This window comes from Dreissena polymorpha, chromosome 2 (genome assembly GCF_020536995.1).
Source record: "Dreissena polymorpha isolate Duluth1 chromosome 2, UMN_Dpol_1.0, whole genome shotgun sequence".
NCBI classification, from domain to species: Eukaryota; Metazoa; Mollusca; class Bivalvia; order Myida; family Dreissenidae; genus Dreissena; species Dreissena polymorpha.
In genome coordinates, this window is record NC_068356.1 from 39142376 (window position 1) to 39163252 (window position 20877).

Sequence of the window (20877 nt, forward strand, 5' to 3'; positions counted from 1 at the left end):
TTAGATCCATTACTGAGTTTTTCAACCAGCGAAAGAAACCTTAGTTATTATTTGATTATTGCCTTGTTGGTTATATATAAATATATTGGTTATTCATTATTTAAATACTTTTGATTATTCGAATTGTATGCCCCCCTTCAAAGAAGAGGGGATATATTGTTTTGCTGGATGTCGGTTGGTCCGTCCTGTCTGTCTGTTTGTTTCCGATCAATAACTCATCAACAAATTGACCAATTGGCTTGATACTTCACATGTGCATTGGCCTTGGACAGTAGAAGATCCCTATAGAAAATTGGGTCACTAGGTCAAAGGTCACGGTGACACTAAGTGTGAAAATCGTTTCTGATCAATAACTCGTCAACGAATGGACAGATTGGCTTGATACTCTCCATATGTACTGACCTTGGATAATAGATGACCCCTATTGAAATTGGGATCACTAGGTCAAAGGTCAAGGTCACTGTCAAACTTAGTGTGAAAATCGTTTCTGATCAATAACTCATCAAGGAATTTACCGATTGGCTTGATACTTCCCATGTGCATTGGCCATGTCCAGTTGATGTCCTCTATTGCAATTGAGGTCACTAGGTCAATGTCACTGTCAAAATAAGTGTGAAAAACGTTTCCGATCAATAACTCGTCAACGATTTGATCGATTGGCTTGATTATACTCAATGATACTTCACATGTGCATTGGCCTTGGGCAGTAGATGACCCTATTGAAATTTGGATCACTAGGTCAGAGGTCAAGGTCACAATAGTGATGACAATCGTTTACGATCAATAACTCATCAACGCATTGACCGATTGGCTTGACACTTAACATGTGCATCGGCATTGGACTATAGATTACCCCCTAGCCTAGTTATAATACTATAATATTCTCAACCCATTTACTATACTGATGATTTAACCGGACTGCATAATTCTGTGTCAACTTAAAATTTATTTAAGTGGCTGAGTCACACTTATATGATAAGATAAACTCTTATGGGCAGTTCTATTGCAAAAATTCCTTCTGTGTCAAGGCGCTGTTGTTGTTGTTGTTTTTTGGGGGGGGGGTTTGTCTTCGACCGCGGAGCTCTTGTTAAACTTTAGGTTCACGTGTTGGAACTAGCTTAAGTCGGGAAGAAAGTCGTTCTGATTGCAACAAATACCACTATAAATCGCATCATATAATTATGTTTGAAAAAAAAATGGGAAAGAATAACAGAAAACAAACGTGAACTAGATCAATAGACAACACAAACACAATACTCAAATACTTTATTAATATATAAATAATATAAATACATAATATATAAATAAGGGTTTAACCCTTCCTTTCTTGTGAAACACAACTTATATCATTCCTCCAAAACCTAACCAAATCAAATAAATAAGATATGTATACTAACATCATCATTATGGAATTTGCTAAAGCATTTGATGTCCCACCAGCACCTCTTTTACATATTTAAATTCTTTGGAATTAATTCAAATGCTTTCTTCTGGCTTTCTGACTTTTCAACAGATAGAACCAAGACTGTTGTTTTGGAGGAAAGCATGTCAGACAAGGTACCTGTAACCTCCGGAACCCCACATGTCTTGGGGCCCATATTATTTCTGATATACATCAACAACTTTGCTGATTACATCAAACATAGAACCCTAGACTTTTTGCAAATGATTGCATCACTTACACAAATATCAACAACCTCCAAGACGCCCAATTGCTGCAGCTAGATATTGAAGTTGCTGGTTGATGGGAGCCGGACTGATTAAGGCAATTTCATCCTGAAAATATATAACATCCTAAGCATTACTCAGGAAAAAACTATGATCTCCTTCAAACAACATGACCAGGGTAAGGTTTAGTAGTAGGCTACCTCTTAAAATGGTAAACCACGCTAACTATGTACGTATTACACTTCAACGTAACCTCAAATGGGATAACATCAATTAAATTACTGATTATGCGAACCAGAAATAAGATTTCTTCGCCGCAACCTCAAAATTAAGTTCCTTAAAGTGAAAGATCATTCTTACAAAGCAAAAGTCGGGCCTAAATAAGAATACTCCCCCACTGTCTGGGACCCACATACGAAAGATCCAAAAAATCAACAGTAAAACTACAAAGACAAACATATATCATAATATATTTTCTGTAAATAATATGAAAGACACCCACAATTGGCCCACACAATTGAAACCCGAAGAACAAAATTCCGTCTGATCATGCTATATACAATTATGCACCATATGGTTGCCATGACTCCTCATGATAATCTTCTTGTTCCTGTCTACCTCCGATCTAGACTCAGCAGTACCTATTGTTTTAAACGCTGGTAAACTTCAAAATAATTGTATAAAAGTTCATTCTACCAGATTGCAGTCATACAATTGAATTTTCTGCCACCCATTATGCATGAGGAAGTCGAAGCAGAGGTTAATCCCGTGTCTGAAATTGCCTTCCCTCATCCGCCTGTAGAAACTTACCATGCAAATATTGTTTAACTAAATTAACAACAAACTGAGCACCTTTGTACAGTATTCACCTCTTAACATATAGGCTCGAAGAAAACATATATCTATATGGAGTGCTATATGCAGAAGAAGCAGAAGTTATAATTGGGTGTTATGCGGACATTTCTATAGGCCGTTCTGTATAAATCTACATAATAGTGGTATGACTTAATTATTTAACACAACTAATGGGGGTCACATCAATACTAAGACAAATAAACCAACGTGAGACAAAGATAAAAGTTATTTGGCTAAAATTGTCACCTTAACAACGTTTATAGTAAACGAATGTTTTTACAGAACATCTTCGTCAAAAATGTAAGTTCATTCTTTCTGGGTGGCTGAAAGCTATGTTAATCAAACTTTTTAGATCGGCCTATTGTCCTACGTCCTGAAACAGTACAGTAAAAATAGCAATAGACAAAGGATACACAACAACACAATACCAAATGACTGAAAGGGTGTCAACATCTTGGAAAAATTAGTGCACAGAGGGTTGAAACTAATTTAGGCCGTGCAAATATCCCACATTGTATAGATTTATTCGGAAAGACTAAGATAAAATAAAACTTCACAGTATCACACTAATAGCAACAGCAAGAGAATACAGTGTAAATTAAGTAACTTTAAAATTATGAATGGTATGATTAAAACCCGAGCAAAAGAGATGTAATGTTATTCTGTAAGGCACCGTGAAACTAACCGTACTCGAATACCAACCCAATCTTTTCTCTTTTTTTTCGTTCCCGACTTAGCATCATAATGTATAATTAAGATAAAGAGGTAGCCGCAATAATGGCTGTAAATAGCCAGATAACATAGCTTTGTTGATATTAATCTAAACTAAAATAATGTCCCGTTTAATTTGTAAGTCTAATACTTTTCTGAATATTCATTTTTTTTTAATCTCGAAACGATAATAAATTATTGCTTGTGATATTTTCCAATTGTTACGTTGCAAATTAAATCAATGCTCTTGAATTTCATACATATATAATGTATCAGGAATTTAATACTACACGCAGCTACACATATAATCAAAGCGCTGAAGGCATTGAAGTTGTTCGCTGTTGTCCTTGATTAGCTTGTGCACATTGCACAGGCTAATCAGTGTACACAGGCTAATCTTATTTGACATGCACTAAGCCCCGTTTTCCCAGAAAGCAGCCAATATGTACAGATTTCAATGATAAACACTAGACTGGCCAATGTCGTTTTACAAGCTAGTATATACACCCACTGCTAGAGGGTATATACACTCACTGCTAGAGCAGAATCATTTTTCGATGGAGCTACAAAGACCTCTGAAGAGGCCAGTAGGACCTGTAAATAAACTCTGATATACACACAGAATAATTTTTCGTCTGCTCAATGCAGACAGGCAGTGGTAATCGTCCCTAGCAGAGTGAGTTGTGGTTCTTGCCGTACTTAATGCTTCTAGACACGTACTGATATGCAAAATATGCTCTGTAAATTGACATGACGCCTTATCTATGATCGCTCCGCCCACTAGAATTGATCCACCAATCAGCGATCGATTAATCGGGCGCACTCGTTAGCAACGACCTGTCCGCCATTTTCTAGACAAGCTACATGTTTAGGTTCACTTTTATTCCAACGAGTTTCTTTTGTTTTCCTCTTAAAAAAAACGATTTAAAATGGTTAAACGGTGTCAATGGGGTCTATGTAACTCGGACAATCGATATCCTGAAAGATTAGTTGGTGACATTTAATTTATATCGTTTCCAAAGCCGAAAAGAGATCTTGAGAAGTGTAAGAGATGTATAAATACATGCGGTCGTCACCACGAACAACTGACGTCAACACTGTCAATGACAATTATAATATATTTTTATTGGATATACTAGCAGATTTAAATAGTTTATGTTATCGATCTGATTATCACATACTATTTCACTTTTTTAAAAATAGTTTTATCAGTTACTAGGTCAGAAGCGAGGTTCATCTGCATTACTTAAAGAGAAATAAAACCCGGCATGAAGCCTAAATCATGCTGTGTTTTATTACTCTGATAGTAATGCACTTAATTGACATCATACATGTTATTTGATAGTGACATGTGATATATTATCTTATTAACGGTATCTACACATTTGCACTCATGTGGTGTCACCAATAAACGCTTTTAATCCACACTAGGAGCTCGAATGCCTAGATCTCATTTTTCAAATGAGTTTCGTTTATTTTGTTCGGATTAAAAAACGGAAATGAAATATGGCAAAAAACGGTGTAAAAAGGGTTAATGCAACTCTGACATTGGTATCCAGAAAGATAAGTTAGATTAATTAAATTTATACCATTTCCAACGCGGCAATGCGGTCTTGACAAGAGCGAGTGGAAGCTTCAAGAATTACCGAGATTCCCTTTATAGAACATTTATTTATTTCACAAACTTGAAATGTCATATAAGCAATAACTAAGAATTATTAAGTATGTATTATGTCACGTGTGCATGTAAAATAATTGAGAATTTTGGTGCCCAATTCGTGTAACGTTACGAAATCCCCGTTAAAATCGCGTTTCTGTGTGTGTCAGAAACAAAAGAAAACCATTTTGTTATTATTTTAATAAAGACGTATCGATAAATGCTATTGTAAAAGAGTTATTAATACTGATATTAGTTAACCAATAAATGCGGTAACTTCGGGGTAGTCGGTACCTGAGCGAACGTCTGATATTGGTAGCCTTATTAATTTATAATAGCCTGACCGTATTCCATTTCGTACAACGCTAATTTTATATCAGACAATGTCCAAACTTACTGTGTTGTTTTTGCGCTTTAAATTATAGTGATTGATAAATGTCCCATAAGCAAGGTTTAATATGATTAATATCACTTTTATACGCGTGGGATTGAGGTACCCACCCGGCGTCCGAAAGCGCGTAAAACTTCACCGAATTCCCAGTTATAAAGCGCTATTTCGTGTCAAATACACGGGTAGGGGGGGGGGGGGGAATGTTTCGGTAATAATTTTGTTAATAACACGGGTAAATACCGGTGAAGTGTTAATTTATTGCAAATACCACCATTACACGTAATAACGGGTTCGATTTCGGTAAGCGCGCAAGCGTTTGAAAGCGTGTTTAATGTACCGATTTACCCGTTATAAATAGCTGCTGTTCTCTTTAATCGTATATTTTTTGCATTTGCAGAATAACTAAATGGCATCAACCCCTTTACAAGTGTAATATGGTGTTAAACAAGTCCATAAAATCATCCGGAATATCGCGTAAATTTATATGCAGTCTATAGGCAAAGAAGCCATTTTGGTGTTAGCTTGTCTAGGTTTTCTTCCCGCTGAGCCACGTGATTAAGTGGGCGGAGCGATCACTGATAAGGCGTCATGTCAATTTAGCTGGCCGCTAACGCGACCAACTAAAAACGATCCGATATGATTTACTTCCGTATCCTCTTTATGGGGAAACACCTACTTTCGAATTCAAATAATTTATTCAGAGCTGAATGATTCAGTTACAACAAAGATAATGTAATTAAACAAAAATGTGTACGTAACTAGTATGGAATAACTGAGAATCATCACGCATGTATAGTTGGAGTGAGAAATAGGCAACTGTTGAGAAAAGAAATTGAGTGAAGTATAATGCTTTCAAAATGGCATCGAACCCAGTAGGTGATTCTGATTCAGTTTATGACTTTAATTGCACTACTTGTGAAGAAAATGATTTGAACACGAATGCACTGTTTTATTGTGATAAATGCTCCAAATTTTACTGTCACTTTTGTGTTGGACTACACAATCAGCTAATGAAAAAACATACGGTTCTCGGTAGAGAAAACATGAAAATATGGCCGGTTTCCAAAACCACTGTTCAACCTGTAGCACAATGCAAGCAGCACAAAAACGAAACAATAACGAGTTTCTGCGAAGATCATGACAGTCTCCTATGCCATGTTTGCCATGTCTACTATCATAAGTAAGTACGAAACTACCGTATTCTTTCTCATTTTTAATTTTGAAGCAAATACCCGCCTTTTAACTATGCGCACTATCATGCCTAACAGATAAAGTAATAGTACACAGGCCTTCATTGGTACACCGTGACTTATATCCCATCATTCCCGATAAGTATACATGTATAAACGAGTCGAGTTACTTGTTTGCATATTGGATACTTGTGAATTTAGTAACTATGCATATACACACTGTTTTGCAATGTTACAGGCAGTGCGGTAATGTTGTTCTCCTAATCGACAAAGTGAAAGCTCTAAAAACAAAAGAAGATTTCCATTTTCTTTCAAGAAACATTACAACACTACAAGAAAAGCTGATAGAGAAAACGCATGGTTTGGACTTGGCTTTGATGTCCCTACATATTACGTGCAAAAATAACCTCGAAGAAATCCGGGCGTTTCGTAAGGCAATCAATTGTGATCTTGATGAGCTGGAAAAACGTTCAATTGAAAAGTTAGTAGCTTTAGAGTCTGACATGAGGTCATTAATCCATGCTGACAAAGAAAGCTGCGAAAAGCTCACCAATACGATGGAAAGCCTAAAAAGAGATATGCAAGAAATAAACAACGAAACTGGATCCCTGTATTTTGTCATTTACAAAAACTGCCTCGAACAGTTCCGGGATGCCGAATTATCATTTGATAATATTACACCAAGAGACGAAGTCACAGTTTCATTTAACCCAAATGAAGCCATTAAACGAACTATGTCATCTATGTCCGCTTTGGGAAAAATTGCCATTGAAGTTAGTATGTCTCAAGATGTAAATAACCATCCACAGAAGCAGCAAAGTGAAAATATTGGAAACAAACTGTCTGTATTGTCAGAAAATGAAATTAAAGTCAAAGACAAAGCTTTCCAAAGGCACGACAATTCATCTGATACAATCGAAGTGCTCAAAATGACGACTAAATTGACCCAGCACCCTGTGCGAATGAACGGAGACTCAAAAACATGTAGTATATCGGGTATAAGTGAGACAAGTGGAGGCCAACTCCTCATTGCAGACAAGGGGAATAAGAAACTAAAGCTTTTGGATCGGACCTTCAGAGTGGTGGCCGAATATATCTTTCCTGCGGATCCTGTTGCCATGTGCAGCATCCACTCTGGACAAGTGGCGGTCGCTGTTGAGGATTTCGGTCACCACAATTTACACGAGGTTCATTTCATCACCGTTAATGGGAGTGATCTGGTGAAGCACAGGATGTTGAAGTTTGAGCATAAATGTTTCGGTGTTGCACACAGCAAAGGCGACCTTTATATAGCATCCTTCACAGAGTTATTCCACTATAATACGAACGGAAGGCTGGTGAAAAAGATATATGATGATAAAACAACGACCTGGACAGGTACGTCTAACGTCTGCTTAAATAAAACAGTAAGTCAAAGGCCGCATTACGATGTGGTTCGAAAAAAAATGTTCAGCTAAATTTAAGCCGCCATATAACTATGCATAAACCAAAATTATTTGCTGATAAACATTGAACTTAAACATGAACAACAAATTTTGGAGAAAAGAGTTTCAAGTAAAAGATTGTAATGAGCTTCTAGACTCGGAATGGACAAAGGAGTTGGCGTTTTACATTGTAAAAATGTACCACAATTTTTTGTGGTATCGTGTATACACTTAAGAGACTTTTCTAAGGCAACACGCATTTGGAGACTTTTCGAACATAACAAATCAAACTTGAATATCTCTCTTACGAGTAGCGATTTTGGTTCATATATTGTGCATTTGATCATTTGACATCATTTTGTGCAAGCGCACTATAAAATCATTCATCCATGACCTTCGGACGCTTTAGCACGTGGGGTAGGTAGCTTGCAAGTTGCAACATGCCAATCGCTCGGTTGCGCTCCTAAATATTTGTTCTAGACATTATCTGTTTAAATAAATGCTATGTTTTATGTGTGTATTAACTCACCGTAAATGATGATATTGAAATACAATTAGAATCTTTACTCATAAGTGAGACATGTAAGTTTGAGAAGTGTTGCGTTCGAAAAGTCTCCATGTTTACAATAAGAAACACTAGTACATGTACTAGTATATAAAATGTATAGTTGTTGCAATCGCTGCTGTTGTGGTTTTACAGTTGCGGCATGTGCGGTAAGTCCAGACGGAGATAGACTGTACGTCGCTAACTCTGCCTGTAACAAACTGCTCACCCTCAATAAGGACGGTATCGTACTTGCCGAGCTCAAGCACAAAGCTCTCGAGTGGATCTGCTCCATACCTGGTCTCTACGTGACGGGGGCTGGACACGTGCTGGTTTGTGGAGGCTGGTCAAACATTATCTTACAGGTGGACGAGGATGGAACAGAGATACTGACAGAGCTGATAACTGGGAGAAACGCGGCAACTAGACCAATGTCCGTCTGCTTCAGAAACAGCTCCTCCACACTAGTCGTTGGCATGAAGGAAGATAACAACATCTTGGTCTGCAGAAGTAACTAACTCTCCTAAACGTTTTTAATTAAAAGTGTATGTTTGCGAAAGTTAGGTGAAAAATGAATGCACATTGTGTTTTCTTATTGTAACTGTGATGTGTAATGGATAGCATGCGTTTTTAATGTATTATTACTATCAAACGTACTTAATTTTTCGTTGGGGTATGAAACAAAAACTAACCGATCTGTTTATAAACGAACGGTACTCAGATATAAATAATTCTAGTAAATGCAGTAATTAAAGATTGTTTGAAGACACACTTGGTTTTGAATCTTACAAAGTAAAAACTCCAGATAATTTTTTTTAATACATGATACGAATTCGCACAAGAAATAGCAGGTTACCCGTCGAAACTGGAAGTTGGCATGGAATAGAATTGAACCAAGGAATGTGTTGTTTATGTAACTCCAATACTCATATTGGCGATGAATTCCATTGTTTACTCGAATGTATCGCTCTCAATAATCTAAGGCAACGTTTCATTGATAAAAAACATTGCACGAGACAAACTATGATACAATATAAATCGCTAATGTCCATCGATTTTCATAACTTTAGTGCATACAGGAAACTATGTTTGTTCGTTCAAAGACCTATAGATAACATGTTATCTATAGGTCTTTGGTTCGTTATAGAAATATTGAAACAGTTTTAATTTATAACGTGTTTGCCTCTCTATACAGTAAATATTGTATGTTTCTACTATGCTCTCAATGTTAAAATATTGTTCGTTTTTGTTGTAGATCTATAACATATTATTTTTCTCTTCCTTTAAATGTAAAAATTGCTGCATAATATGTAACCCCTTCAAACATGTACCTTTTTTATGCACTTTGTATAATTTTTGCTCATATTGTCATTAACTTGGAAACTTGGGAAGATAACGATGAGTTTGTGGATATCATTGATTGTATTGAATTGCATTACGGAAACTAATTAATAATTAACATAAAATAAAATAGTGAGAGGTTATTTTACCAATTCATTTTAGGCCTCATTCGTTAAGTAAATTGTTCTGTTTAGTTTCCTATATTATTTCATCAAGTGTGCAAGTTCCCTTATTATTCCAATGAATCTTGTTTACCTATGTAAATGTGAATGTGTCGGTATCATGTTGCTCTATTTATATGCAGGGTCATGTGATAGTCCAGTTGTTTAACCCTTTGAATGCTGGGAAATTTGTCGTCTGCTAAAATGTCGTCTGCTGAATTTCTAAAATTAGCATTTTCTTCGATTTTTTTCAAAGAATATTATCAGAATAGCAAACAGTTTGGATCCTGATGAGACGCTACGTTCTGTGGCGTCTCATCTGGATCCAAACTGTTTGCAAAGGTCTTCAAAATCTGGTTCCAGCACTCAAAGGGTTAAGGCTAATCTTTCTATTCCATTTGACGGTGCCTTGCTATTTCAACATTCTACGTATTTGTGTTATTGTTTTTTTTTATTTGTTTTATTTGCATGTTATTGAAATTGTTTTGTACCCAAGTTAGCTAATTCGGTAATTTTATATGTGTAGTTTGTGCTCGTTGACTTATTGTATTCATTTTTTTTTATGACATATGCACCGATAATTACATTTGTTTGCTGTTGCCATTTTAAATAGCCTGAAGTTATTAAATACACACATGTATGCTATTATTTACCTTTGTTATCCCATTTCATATGGTTATTGTTTACCCATGTCATAACATTTGTGTGTACCTGCCGGTACCTATGAAGTCCATTGCGTTATTGTTTGCGGTGGATCATTCTAGTCCATGTGTTTTCTTTTGACATATGGACTGTAAATTAATTACATTCCTTTTCTTCCAAGTAAATAGCATACCCATATTTCATAGATATTGTGTAAAAACGAAAAAGTCTTCAAACAAACTGCTCGATTATTGAACTGTCAGGCGACCTGGAGCAAATCAATAAACTGCTTCGGTGGGCGGAAGACATAATTACAGTACAACTACCAGCAAATCATAACAAATCTTTCTGATAATTAAAATCTTTATTGCACAAATCTCTAACATCATTAGATATTATGAAGGTTTTTTGTTGGTCTTAATGAGCACAAAATTGTTTGAGAGGCCAATGAGTAAGTCCTTTCTCAAATGTCTCTTCTTACTAGTGCCCTGATCCAGCTTAAGAAAGCATAATAAAGCAGTGATATTGAATATATACTGTAAGCATATTTTGGTTCATTGGAGTGTCTATTTTAGATTCATTTCTGATCATATCATTTATACAAGGGTGCAAGTCAATTGTTGCAAAAGTGTACTATGTATATTCAAGTGGCTTGAGTAAAGGCTTTTAACATTACACTCACATACAAATTTTAAAATTGTGTGATGATTATTGTGGTAAACATAAAGAGTCCTATTAGATAAAGATGGAGTTTTATGTCTTCTCTATGCAATATTTGTCACCATGTTATGCCACAACAGTGCTGCATTCAGTGGAGTCATCTGGTTCCATGTCATCCCTGTGTCACTATCCTCACTTTGTCAATGTCATCACTTACTAGTAATACGCGGCACCACTTTGTCTTATGAATTGACTGTCTATAAAAAACAGCCAATTACAATGCATGTGTATTATCTCTGCTTTTAAAACTCCCTGGCTAAAAGCTGCAGTGGAGATCCTCAAGAGTTAAGTGAGGTTGTAGTGAAATGCAGTCCCTCTAGACATCCTGCTCCAGATGACCTTGAATGTGACTACATGTATAGAGCACTGAGCTCCACATGTCAAGGTCAATCACTGGGTAGGCATATTCAGGTGAAACCACAGTCTGGCACAAGGTCTGGTGGACTTTTGTGGTGCCTAGTCTGAATGTTCCTATCAAATATCAAATAAAGAAGGCTTCAATTTAAAAAAAAAACGACATCGTGATGTACAGACCTCATAATTATTAACATCTTAAATGTGAATTAGGACAAGTAAAAGACTAATAACAATAAACATGTAATTTTGTGTTGCCGTTCACGTAATCATAACCTTGAGATCATGTTCTTTAACAAGAGACCCATAAGGGGCCTGAATCGCTCTACTGCTATTAACACTGTGCAAGTTTGGAATGAATAAGATGGAAACTGTGTACATAATCGCGCAAACAAGGAGAATTTTCTCAAATTTAAGGGGAGATTATTGTGCACTTATTTCTCCGAGACTGCTCATATTCAATAGGGTTCAAGCCCTAATTGCTATAAAGATACTGTGCAAATTTGGAAATAATTGGATGAAAACTGTGGAATTAATTGTGTAAACAAGTGGGATTTCAAAATTTTCTCATATTCAAGGGGAAGTCATTCTGGGCTTATTGCTTCGATATTGCTCTTTTTAAAAAAGTATTTGAGTCCTCATTGAAAAACAAAGACACGGTGCAAGTTTGCCAAGAATTGGATGAAAATTATGGACTTTATCACATAAAAAAAACTGAATTTTCATTTTTTTTCCCTCAAATTCAAGGGGAGATTATTCTGGACTTATAACTCCGATATTGCTCATTTTCAATAGGGTTTGACTCATCATTCAGATAAAGACACTGTGCAAGTTGGGAAATGATTGGATGAAAACTGTGGACTTAATTGCGTAAACAAGCCTTATTTCACAATTTTCTCAAATTCAAGGGGAGATAATTCTTGAGTTTTTACTCTGATGTAACCCATTTTCAATAGGGTTCGAGTCCTCATTAATATAAAGACACTGAACTGTGGACTTTATCGCGTAAACAAGAAAAAGTCTAACGCACGCACACACGCACGCACGGACGACGGAAACCATGCCATGACATAAGCTCTTCAGGCCTTCGGCCAGTAGAGCTAAAAATGAAAGTAAAATATTTGAATATCAAAGGGAAAAAGTATGAAAAATTTGGGAAACAATACATTAACCCTCTTCAGCTATCCCAGCATACCTCATGGCTTTCAAGATAGTGGCCTTGTTGGCACGGTCACCAGTAAACATAGCAACCAGTTACTCAGGACATCTGAAGATGTTGTTCCATTTCTCATGAACGTTCAGGTAAATCCACTGACTAAAATTGAAGTGGAGAAAAATCATTATTATTAACAAATCATGTACATATAAATTAAATAGACTTAAAGGAGCAGATTGATGGTAAATTACAATTGATTCTTTTTCAAAGTAGATAAACACAAGTCATTTATTACTGCATAACAAGACCTTTGGTTTGGCGATTGAAACAATGATTCCATTTAAAGCATTTATTGTTTTTAATTATTAAAAAAACAACTGTGGACCTAACATACTGTTAAAACTAAGTTTATTGATATCACCAGATATGTTCAACATATATGTGTGAAATTATTGTAACATCATTATTTACTAGCAGAGCAACTAACTCCTCCCACCAAAGATTCCATGAGCAAAGACCATTTTGATTTATTTAGAAACAGTGACCTTGACCAAAGCATCTCAAGTGCAATCTCAAGCTTTCCATGAACTAATGCATTAAGTTTAATTAGCAAATGCCAATTTGTTATCAAGTTATTAAGAGGCAATAATTATTCTTTTTTTATAACTGTGACCTTAACCTTCATCTCACAAAACCATTTGGCAACCATGAAAATAGTATTGAAAAAGGGATAATTTTATGAAGTTGTATTAAAATATCTCAGATCTTATATAAAAGTTATTGGGCGCTATCCCTAGGTCAACAAGCAAATATCCCCCCCCCAAAATTTTTTTGATTATGGATGAATTCAAATCCCTTGATAAACGGTATAATGCTAAAAACAATAATTTAGTGCAAGGTTATTGTTTTTATGCATTGAAATTCTTTCATTGATATCTATACACCCATGAAGTTTCCTGTTGAAATCTTGTTGCATATCTGAGATATAGCCCTGAAAAGTTATATCATACAAAAACAACAAAGGTCAATAACGCTTATTTAAGAAAGTGTATGGTTATGGTTCTTGTGCAAGACAATATTCCATATTGATATCAATACTCCTATGAAGTTTCATGTTGTAATCGTGTATGGTATCAGAAATATGGCCCTGAAGTTACATCATTACAAAAAACAAATGGCAATAACTTTAATAAAAGAACGTGTAGGGTTATGGTTCTTGGGCATGCCAAGTCTCCTCATTGATATCCATACACCAATGAAGTTTCATGTTGATATCTTTCTGAGATATACCCCTAAAAGTTTGTGACAGATGGACGGACGGAATGACAGACAGGCAGGCAACACCAATTCTATATCTCTCTGCATTTGGCGCGGGATAAAAATAGTTTACCAGTCATAAACAAGAAACCGTCCGAGAAGGGTAATGCTCCCCAAAGTTGTTTTTGTCACAATATTGCACTATATATTCAGATAAAAGGAAACGTCTTGAGGGCACAGTAGTTGGGGGGGACAAGAATTTTTTTATAGAAAATTTCAAAGGGCCATAACTCTGTGAAAAATCATCTGACCAGAACAGGCTGATAATATGCACATCTACTCTTGGTAGTGAAGCTTCCCATAAAGTTTCATTGAATTCCGGTAATTAGTTGCTTGGAAATAGCCCGGACAAAAATTGCACTATATGTACAGTTAATGGAAAATTTCAAAGGGCCATAACTCTGTGAAAAATTATCCGACCAGAACCGGCTGATAATATGCACATCTCCTCTTGGTAGTGAAGCTTCCAATAAAGTTTCATTGAATTCCAGTCATAAATTGCTGAGAAATAGCCCGGACAAAACAGACGGACACACAGACGGACAGACAAAGCGGCGACTTTATGCTCACCCCAATTTTTTTGGGGGGGGGAGCATAAAATAAGCTTCATAACTAAAATTCTCTAGAAAAGTTTTGAAAAATTTCATATCAACATTTTATATCTTTTCCAGTTGTTTTATTTTTATATGGTGAAAAGACTTAAACTTAACCCCAACACAGACACTGAAGGCAACAAGAATCAACTGCTACTTTTCTTTGAATAGTCTATCTATTTAAATGTAGACTAGTTGACAAATTTAAACAAGAGTTGTATGGTAAAATGAATAACATTTCTTTATTAGTAATGAATAAAGTTTTCAAAACCTCTTTGGAATATGAAAAATATTTTGACTTATTTTCTCGAAGTGTGCACTTTTTTTGGTCAGATTCAGAGTCTCTGCATACACGTTGAGTATCAAAAGGGGCAGATGCGCCCAGAACAACATTCCACGAAATGAACGTTATTCTTTATTATAATGCTGATAATGCATTCACATTGTGGTTGAGCACGTCAGCATTCAGTAGATCGTTAAGGAACCTGTAGTAAACGGGCAAGTATTGAGCCTCATAGTAAACGGGCAAGTATTGAGCCTCATAGTAAACGGGCAAGTATTGAGCCTCATAGTAAACGGGCAAGTATTGAGCCTCATAGTAAACGGGCAAGTATTGAGCCTCATAGTAAACGGGCAAGTATTGAGCCTCATAGTAAACGGGCAAGTGTTGAGCCTCATAGTAAACGGGCAAGTATTGAGCCTCATAGTAAACGGGCAAGTATTGAGCCTCAATCTGGGCAATCTGGGCTCAATGCATGCGCCTAAAGTGTCGTCCTAGATTAGCCTTCCCAGTTCTAATCAGGCTCTTATTAAATCAGGGATGACACATTCCACTTTTATGGAATTTTTCCATTATAGAAAGTTCATTCTAAAATAAAATCAAGTCTAGACAGAAATTGATGTCCCTGGTTAGCCTATATATAGGCTAATAAGGGGCGACACTTCAAGCACATTCATTATAAAAGCCCCATTTACACAAATAACACTGCAAGTTCACCAACAAGAATTCAATCCATCTAATTATGAGTCAATATGTACATAAAATATTTGACTGAAAACTGTTTATTCCATTATGTTTATCTTGTATGCACAAGAACAGCGTACTATTGTTGCTTAGTATGAATTGAGTCGACTTTGTGCGAATAAAGTCGATCTCCTTAATACAAAAGGATTTGACTTCCTTCATTCACTCCAAAGCAATAACAAATTAACATCTTGCCTGGACGATGATCAATCCGCCCACTTAGTCACATGGCTTAGCAATTTGAAAACCTAGACAAGCTAACACAGTGGGGACAGTGGTCTAGTGGTAGAATGGTGGTCTAGGGATCAGAAGGTTCCTGATTGGAATCCTGCTCAGGGCACTGGATTTTTCTGAGTAAAAAATTAGTCACACGCTTGCTCCTCTCCACCCAGGTGTATAAATGGGTACCTGTGAGGGAAATAAGTCAATGTGCCGTGGCAGCCATGTGCGCCATATGTAAACGGACGACTTAAATCCTAGTGATCGGGGGTTAATGTCTAAGTTGGCTGAAGATGCATATCGAAGCAGACTATAAAACGCACCTTTAACCTTAAACACCAAAGTGGCTTCTTTGCTCATAGATTGCCAATAGGTTACCCTATGTTCTAGATGATTTTAGTGGACTTTTTTCACCGCCTATAACAGTGGTAAAGGGGGTTTGTGTCAAATATTTATTATGCAAATGCAAAAAAAAATCAGTCAATACAGAATATTAGCTATGTATAACCAGGGACGTATACAAACTGTATAGATCCCTGATAAAAGTGATATTAATAATATTAAGCATTGCTTATGGGACATAATATATACACAAACTATGCAATGATTTAGTACCCAATCTTATACTTTTTTCTTCTTTACTCATCAGCGTTTCAATTATGTTTTTGTTTTTTTTTGGTCACTTGGTCCATAGGATACAAATTCTAGAAAAAAGAATAAATAAGGAAATGGCTGTTTTAAATAAAAACTGACCGCGTTCTGCAATTGTACAAGAAGCCTGGCACACAGCTGTGGAGGAGGACCTGGGACCTCATGGGTATCTCCAGACATGGGGCTTCATTCGGGTAGTCAGGAGAGAATGTCACCTTCAACTGCATCCACTCTATAACTGTGCACAGATACTTTCATAGGTCATATGTATAGGATATTGCAATATTCCGGGAAAACAGGGCTTAATGCATTAAGGCCCGTTTTCCAAGAGTGAGAGTCATATGTATTCAATGAGGTTAAAAATATGAACATATGTTGAGCAAGTGCAACATTTTGGTACAGGTCACAGCAGAAAGAGGTAAACTGGATAAAATAGACACAGGATTAGTTTCAACACCAAGCTATTGTAAATTATCAACTTTTTCAAAGAGTTTAGGCTGCGAAACCTTTAATATCCAAGTGTGATGAAACATGCAGGTACATAATGTTGCAAATGTTTTAGCTGCTAAATTCACTTCATGCTGTCAACGAAGATATTATAAATGACTGCATAATTAATCAATAGACACTTCCACTAATGAATAAATTAGTATATATATTAAATTACGCACCAAATACATAACATTTTGTAAAAATAAAAGTACTATTTAAAGAATGCACATAAAAGTTAACAGGGTATACCCTATTAATATGTTAAATGATCAAAAGCACATCATATTTGCTCTCAGCGATTTTTTCACTTCTTAATAATGTACAATTGTGGTCTGACAATTTCCCAAAACCAAGGCAAATTCCGTCAATTTGTTCCAAAAGTGTATAATCTGCAAGTTTACAAAGTTCTGAATATGGGTCATGCCGGGTCAAAATCTAGGTCACGGGGTCACTTAAGTGCATTTCAAGGAGTAAGCATGGTGTCCGCTCTCTAATTCAAATAGTTTTCATCCGATCTTCACCAAACTTGCTCAGAAGTTGTATCTAGACAATATCTAGGTAAAGTTTGAATATGGGTCATGCAGATAAAAACTACGTCACATGGTCACTAAGTGCATTTCAAGGATTTAGCATGGTGTCCACTCTCTAATTGAAGTAGTTTTCATCTGATCTTCACCAAATTTGATCAGAATTTGTGTCTACATTATATCTAGGTCAAGTTCAAATATGGGTCATGCTGGGTCAAAAACTAGGTCATGAAATCACTTAGTGCATTTCAAGCATTTAGCATGGTGTCCACTCTCTAATTGAAGAAATCAGTGAACAAACAACGGACTATAATTCCACATTAGACCTGATATTTAGTAACTGCACAGATGTACAGACTGGTGAGCTCGAAGTGTACCTTTTTGACCACAAGGCTGTCTGGATCAGGATATAGTTTGTATGGTTAGTTATGCAGTTAAATGGTTAGTTATGTAGTTGTTGCTTAATTTTCCAAAATCACTTTGGCACTCAAATGGTAAAGTAAAGTGTTGCTTATTTTTCAAAATTATATCATTTTGCCACTCAAATGATAAAGTTATCAAGTTGTCCAAAACCTTCAAACGGGTGTATCTTGTGACAGTTTGGCACTCTTGTTGCTTTTGATACCAAGCAATAAAAAAAAACTATAATTAAAAATTGGAAGATTTCACGCCGGGAATTTACCCATTTCAGGGTTTTCTGCGCTAATTTTTCCCAATTAGTATGGTAAAGGTACTTTTCCCAATTTGGGAAGAAAAATCACTGGCTCTACAATGATCAAATAACAAGACACCCTAGAATCGCTGTGATTACAAAATGAAAACAATTATGACTAGAAATGGCCCGGCAGAGGCCGACGCGTATCCCCACGCCGCATGTTTGACCCTGGGGGCGCCCCAGGTTGATTATGGGGCATGCATAGTTGAGATTGACCGTATTGTCATAAGATATGTTCAGTATCGATTTGAAGTAAGTCGGTGTAGAAATGAATAATTTATAGTAAAAGGCAATTTTGGGTGGTCTATGTGGGCGAGGGCGCCCCAGGGTTGGTAATGGGGCCATGCATAATTGAGATTGACCGTATTGTCATAAGAGATGTTCAGTATCAATTTGAAGTAAATCGGTGTAGAAATGAAGAAGTTATAGTAAAAGGCAATTTTGGGCGGGCGTGGTCTATGTGGGCGCCCCAAGGTTGGTAATGGGACCATACATAGTTGAGATTGACCGTATTGTCATAAGAAATGTTCAGTATCAATTTGAAGTAAATCAGTGTAGAAATGAAGTTGTAGTAAAAGGCAATTTTGGGTGGCGTGTGGTCTATGAGGGCGGGGCGCCCCAGGGTTGGTAATGGGGTCATGCATTGTTGAGAGTGACCGTATTGTCATAAGAGATGTATAGTATCAATTTGAAGTAAATGGGTGTAGAAATGAAGAAGTTTTTGTAAAATAACTTAAAAAAATGAGTGAAAATCTCTGACCTGGCCCCACCCCAACCCCCATAACATTTTGACCCAGGGGTCAGATCAAAATTCCAAATGCTCATAGCTACCATGTGTGTAAGTTTCAAGGTTCTAGTGCTAATAGTGTAGGAGGAGATAGTGGCCAGGACGGACGGACAGATGGCGGAGATAACCACAATATCCCCACGCTTTTCAAAAAGCGTGGGGATGAAAATGAGTGGCCTCCATAAATAACAATTTATCCCAATAACAAAACGAAACAAGCAAATCGTTGAATTGATATCCCCCGCCATTATACGTCTGGACACAAGATATGGCTCTGGACACACAAAAAAAGCATTTTTTCAAAATACAAAGGGCCATAACTCTGTTATTATTCGATGGTGTATAATGCCATTTGACGTGCATCATCCTCTTATCCATATATAAACTCATACCAAGTTTCAATGAAATCTGCCACAGCACTTCCAAGATATGGCTCCGGACACACAAGTGCCGGACGGACAACGCCAAAACAATATCCCTCTGCCTATGGCGGGGGATAATAAAGCACATTTTACTTTGGATGTTTTTAATTTGTGGATGGTGAACCATAAAACATGGAGGGTTGTGAGAAATTTAAATTAAAAATTTAATAACACAAAGTATTACACAACTTCAATCATTTTTGACCTTGTATGATGATAGTTTAATTTCATACCTAATACCTCCTAACTTTAAGACAAGTGGAAACACACATTAAAATAAACAGAATACAGTAATTACATAGAGGATATTTGTTTGATTCGGTGGATTATCGATTTTAATTCACGAGTGATCATAAAAAATAATATTTTCACAAGTGGCGCAGCCACGAGTGAAAATATATATTTTTTATGATCACAAGTGAATCAAAATCGATATTCCACCGAATTCAACAAATTTTCTTTTTATTTTATGCTTTTTTTCACAGTTTATATACATTGTTAAAGAGTTTAACAAAAGAATTTCCCTGAAATAATGACGTCATTTCGTAAAAAAAAAGACGTCATTTCACAGTAAACAGTGAAAATTATCGATAATTTTCATTGTTTGAAACAGTGAAATTATCAGTTTTGATTCACTGATATTTAAGAAATAATATTTTTCTATCATGGTTTGTTGTCGAATAACCCACAGTAAGGAGTATAGATGCGTAGGAATTAAATCACGAGTGCGAAGCACGAGTGATTTGATAACACGCATCTATACAACTTACTGTGGGTTATTCGACAACTAACCATCATAGAAAAATATTATTTCGATTCTAACACGATTCTAATTGATTTGGTTCAAGTTTTAGGACGTGAACTATATTTTTCAATACTCCGCCCTTCTTAGTACAAAGTTCACTATTTAGTGACGTCATTGAATTGTACAAACATATGACGTCGTTTTCATTTACAAATATTTTGCAAATGACGTCACTTTCATTGAAAACAACAATCGTAGAAACTTAATGAGGTCACGTTTATTGATGCTACTGAAAAGCTGACATGCTATAAATGTTTTCTGAATTACGTTTCCTAACAAATAACATTCTTTGTAGGCGTGGTTATGCCAATAATCACCAAATATACAATTAGTTGTTTCATTACACTAATATACATGCTACATTTATTACATTTCTTTTAGAGCGGGTTTTAGCACATGCATTTTTCTGCAATATTTTCTTTATTTATTCGGAACTATTTTTGAAACATTAAGCTCCGCCCATAAGTTATTGCAGAATAACCCACGCTTGATTTCCTTTTTTGTCTATAGA

General features: G+C 36.1%; 1 protein-coding gene and 1 long non-coding RNA gene across 3 annotated transcripts in view; one reads left to right on the forward strand and one right to left on the reverse strand.

The window, feature by feature from the left end:
* The first annotated feature begins 5913 nt into the window (after positions 1–5913).
* On the forward strand, positions 5914–10590 carry LOC127866676 (uncharacterized). The gene is made up of 3 exons (XM_052407415.1): positions 5914–6462; positions 6711–7849; positions 8597–10590. The coding sequence occupies exons 1-3, from the start codon at positions 6140–6142 to the stop codon at positions 8956–8958; spliced, it is 1824 nt and encodes a 607-aa protein (XP_052263375.1). The 5' UTR covers positions 5914–6139; the 3' UTR covers positions 8959–10590.
* A 348-nt stretch (positions 10591–10938) lies between these two features.
* The window catches only part of LOC127866691 (uncharacterized), a 31206-nt gene continuing 21267 nt past the window's right edge, over positions 10939–20877 (reverse strand). For both annotated transcript variants that reach the window (XR_008043066.1, XR_008043065.1), the window contains exons 2-4: positions 16721–16856; positions 12854–12973; positions 10939–11775 (exon numbers count right to left, since the gene is read on the reverse strand). This is a non-coding gene — a long non-coding RNA (uncharacterized LOC127866691). The remainder of the gene's footprint in view (positions 11776–12853; positions 12974–16720; positions 16857–20877) is intronic.

Bases quoted from the DNA above. Each gene is read 5' to 3' on its own strand.
- LOC127866676 (XM_052407415.1), top strand. From the start codon at position 6,140: ATGGCATCGAACCCAGTAGGTGATTCTGATTCAGTTTATGACTTTAAT. The intron at 6,463-6,710 runs GTAAGTACGAAA...GCAATGTTACAG, and splicing joins TGCCATGTCTACTATCATAA to GCAGTGCGGTAATGTTGTTC. The intron at 7,850-8,596 runs GTACGTCTAACG...GTGGTTTTACAG, and splicing joins TAAAACAACGACCTGGACAG to TTGCGGCATGTGCGGTAAGT.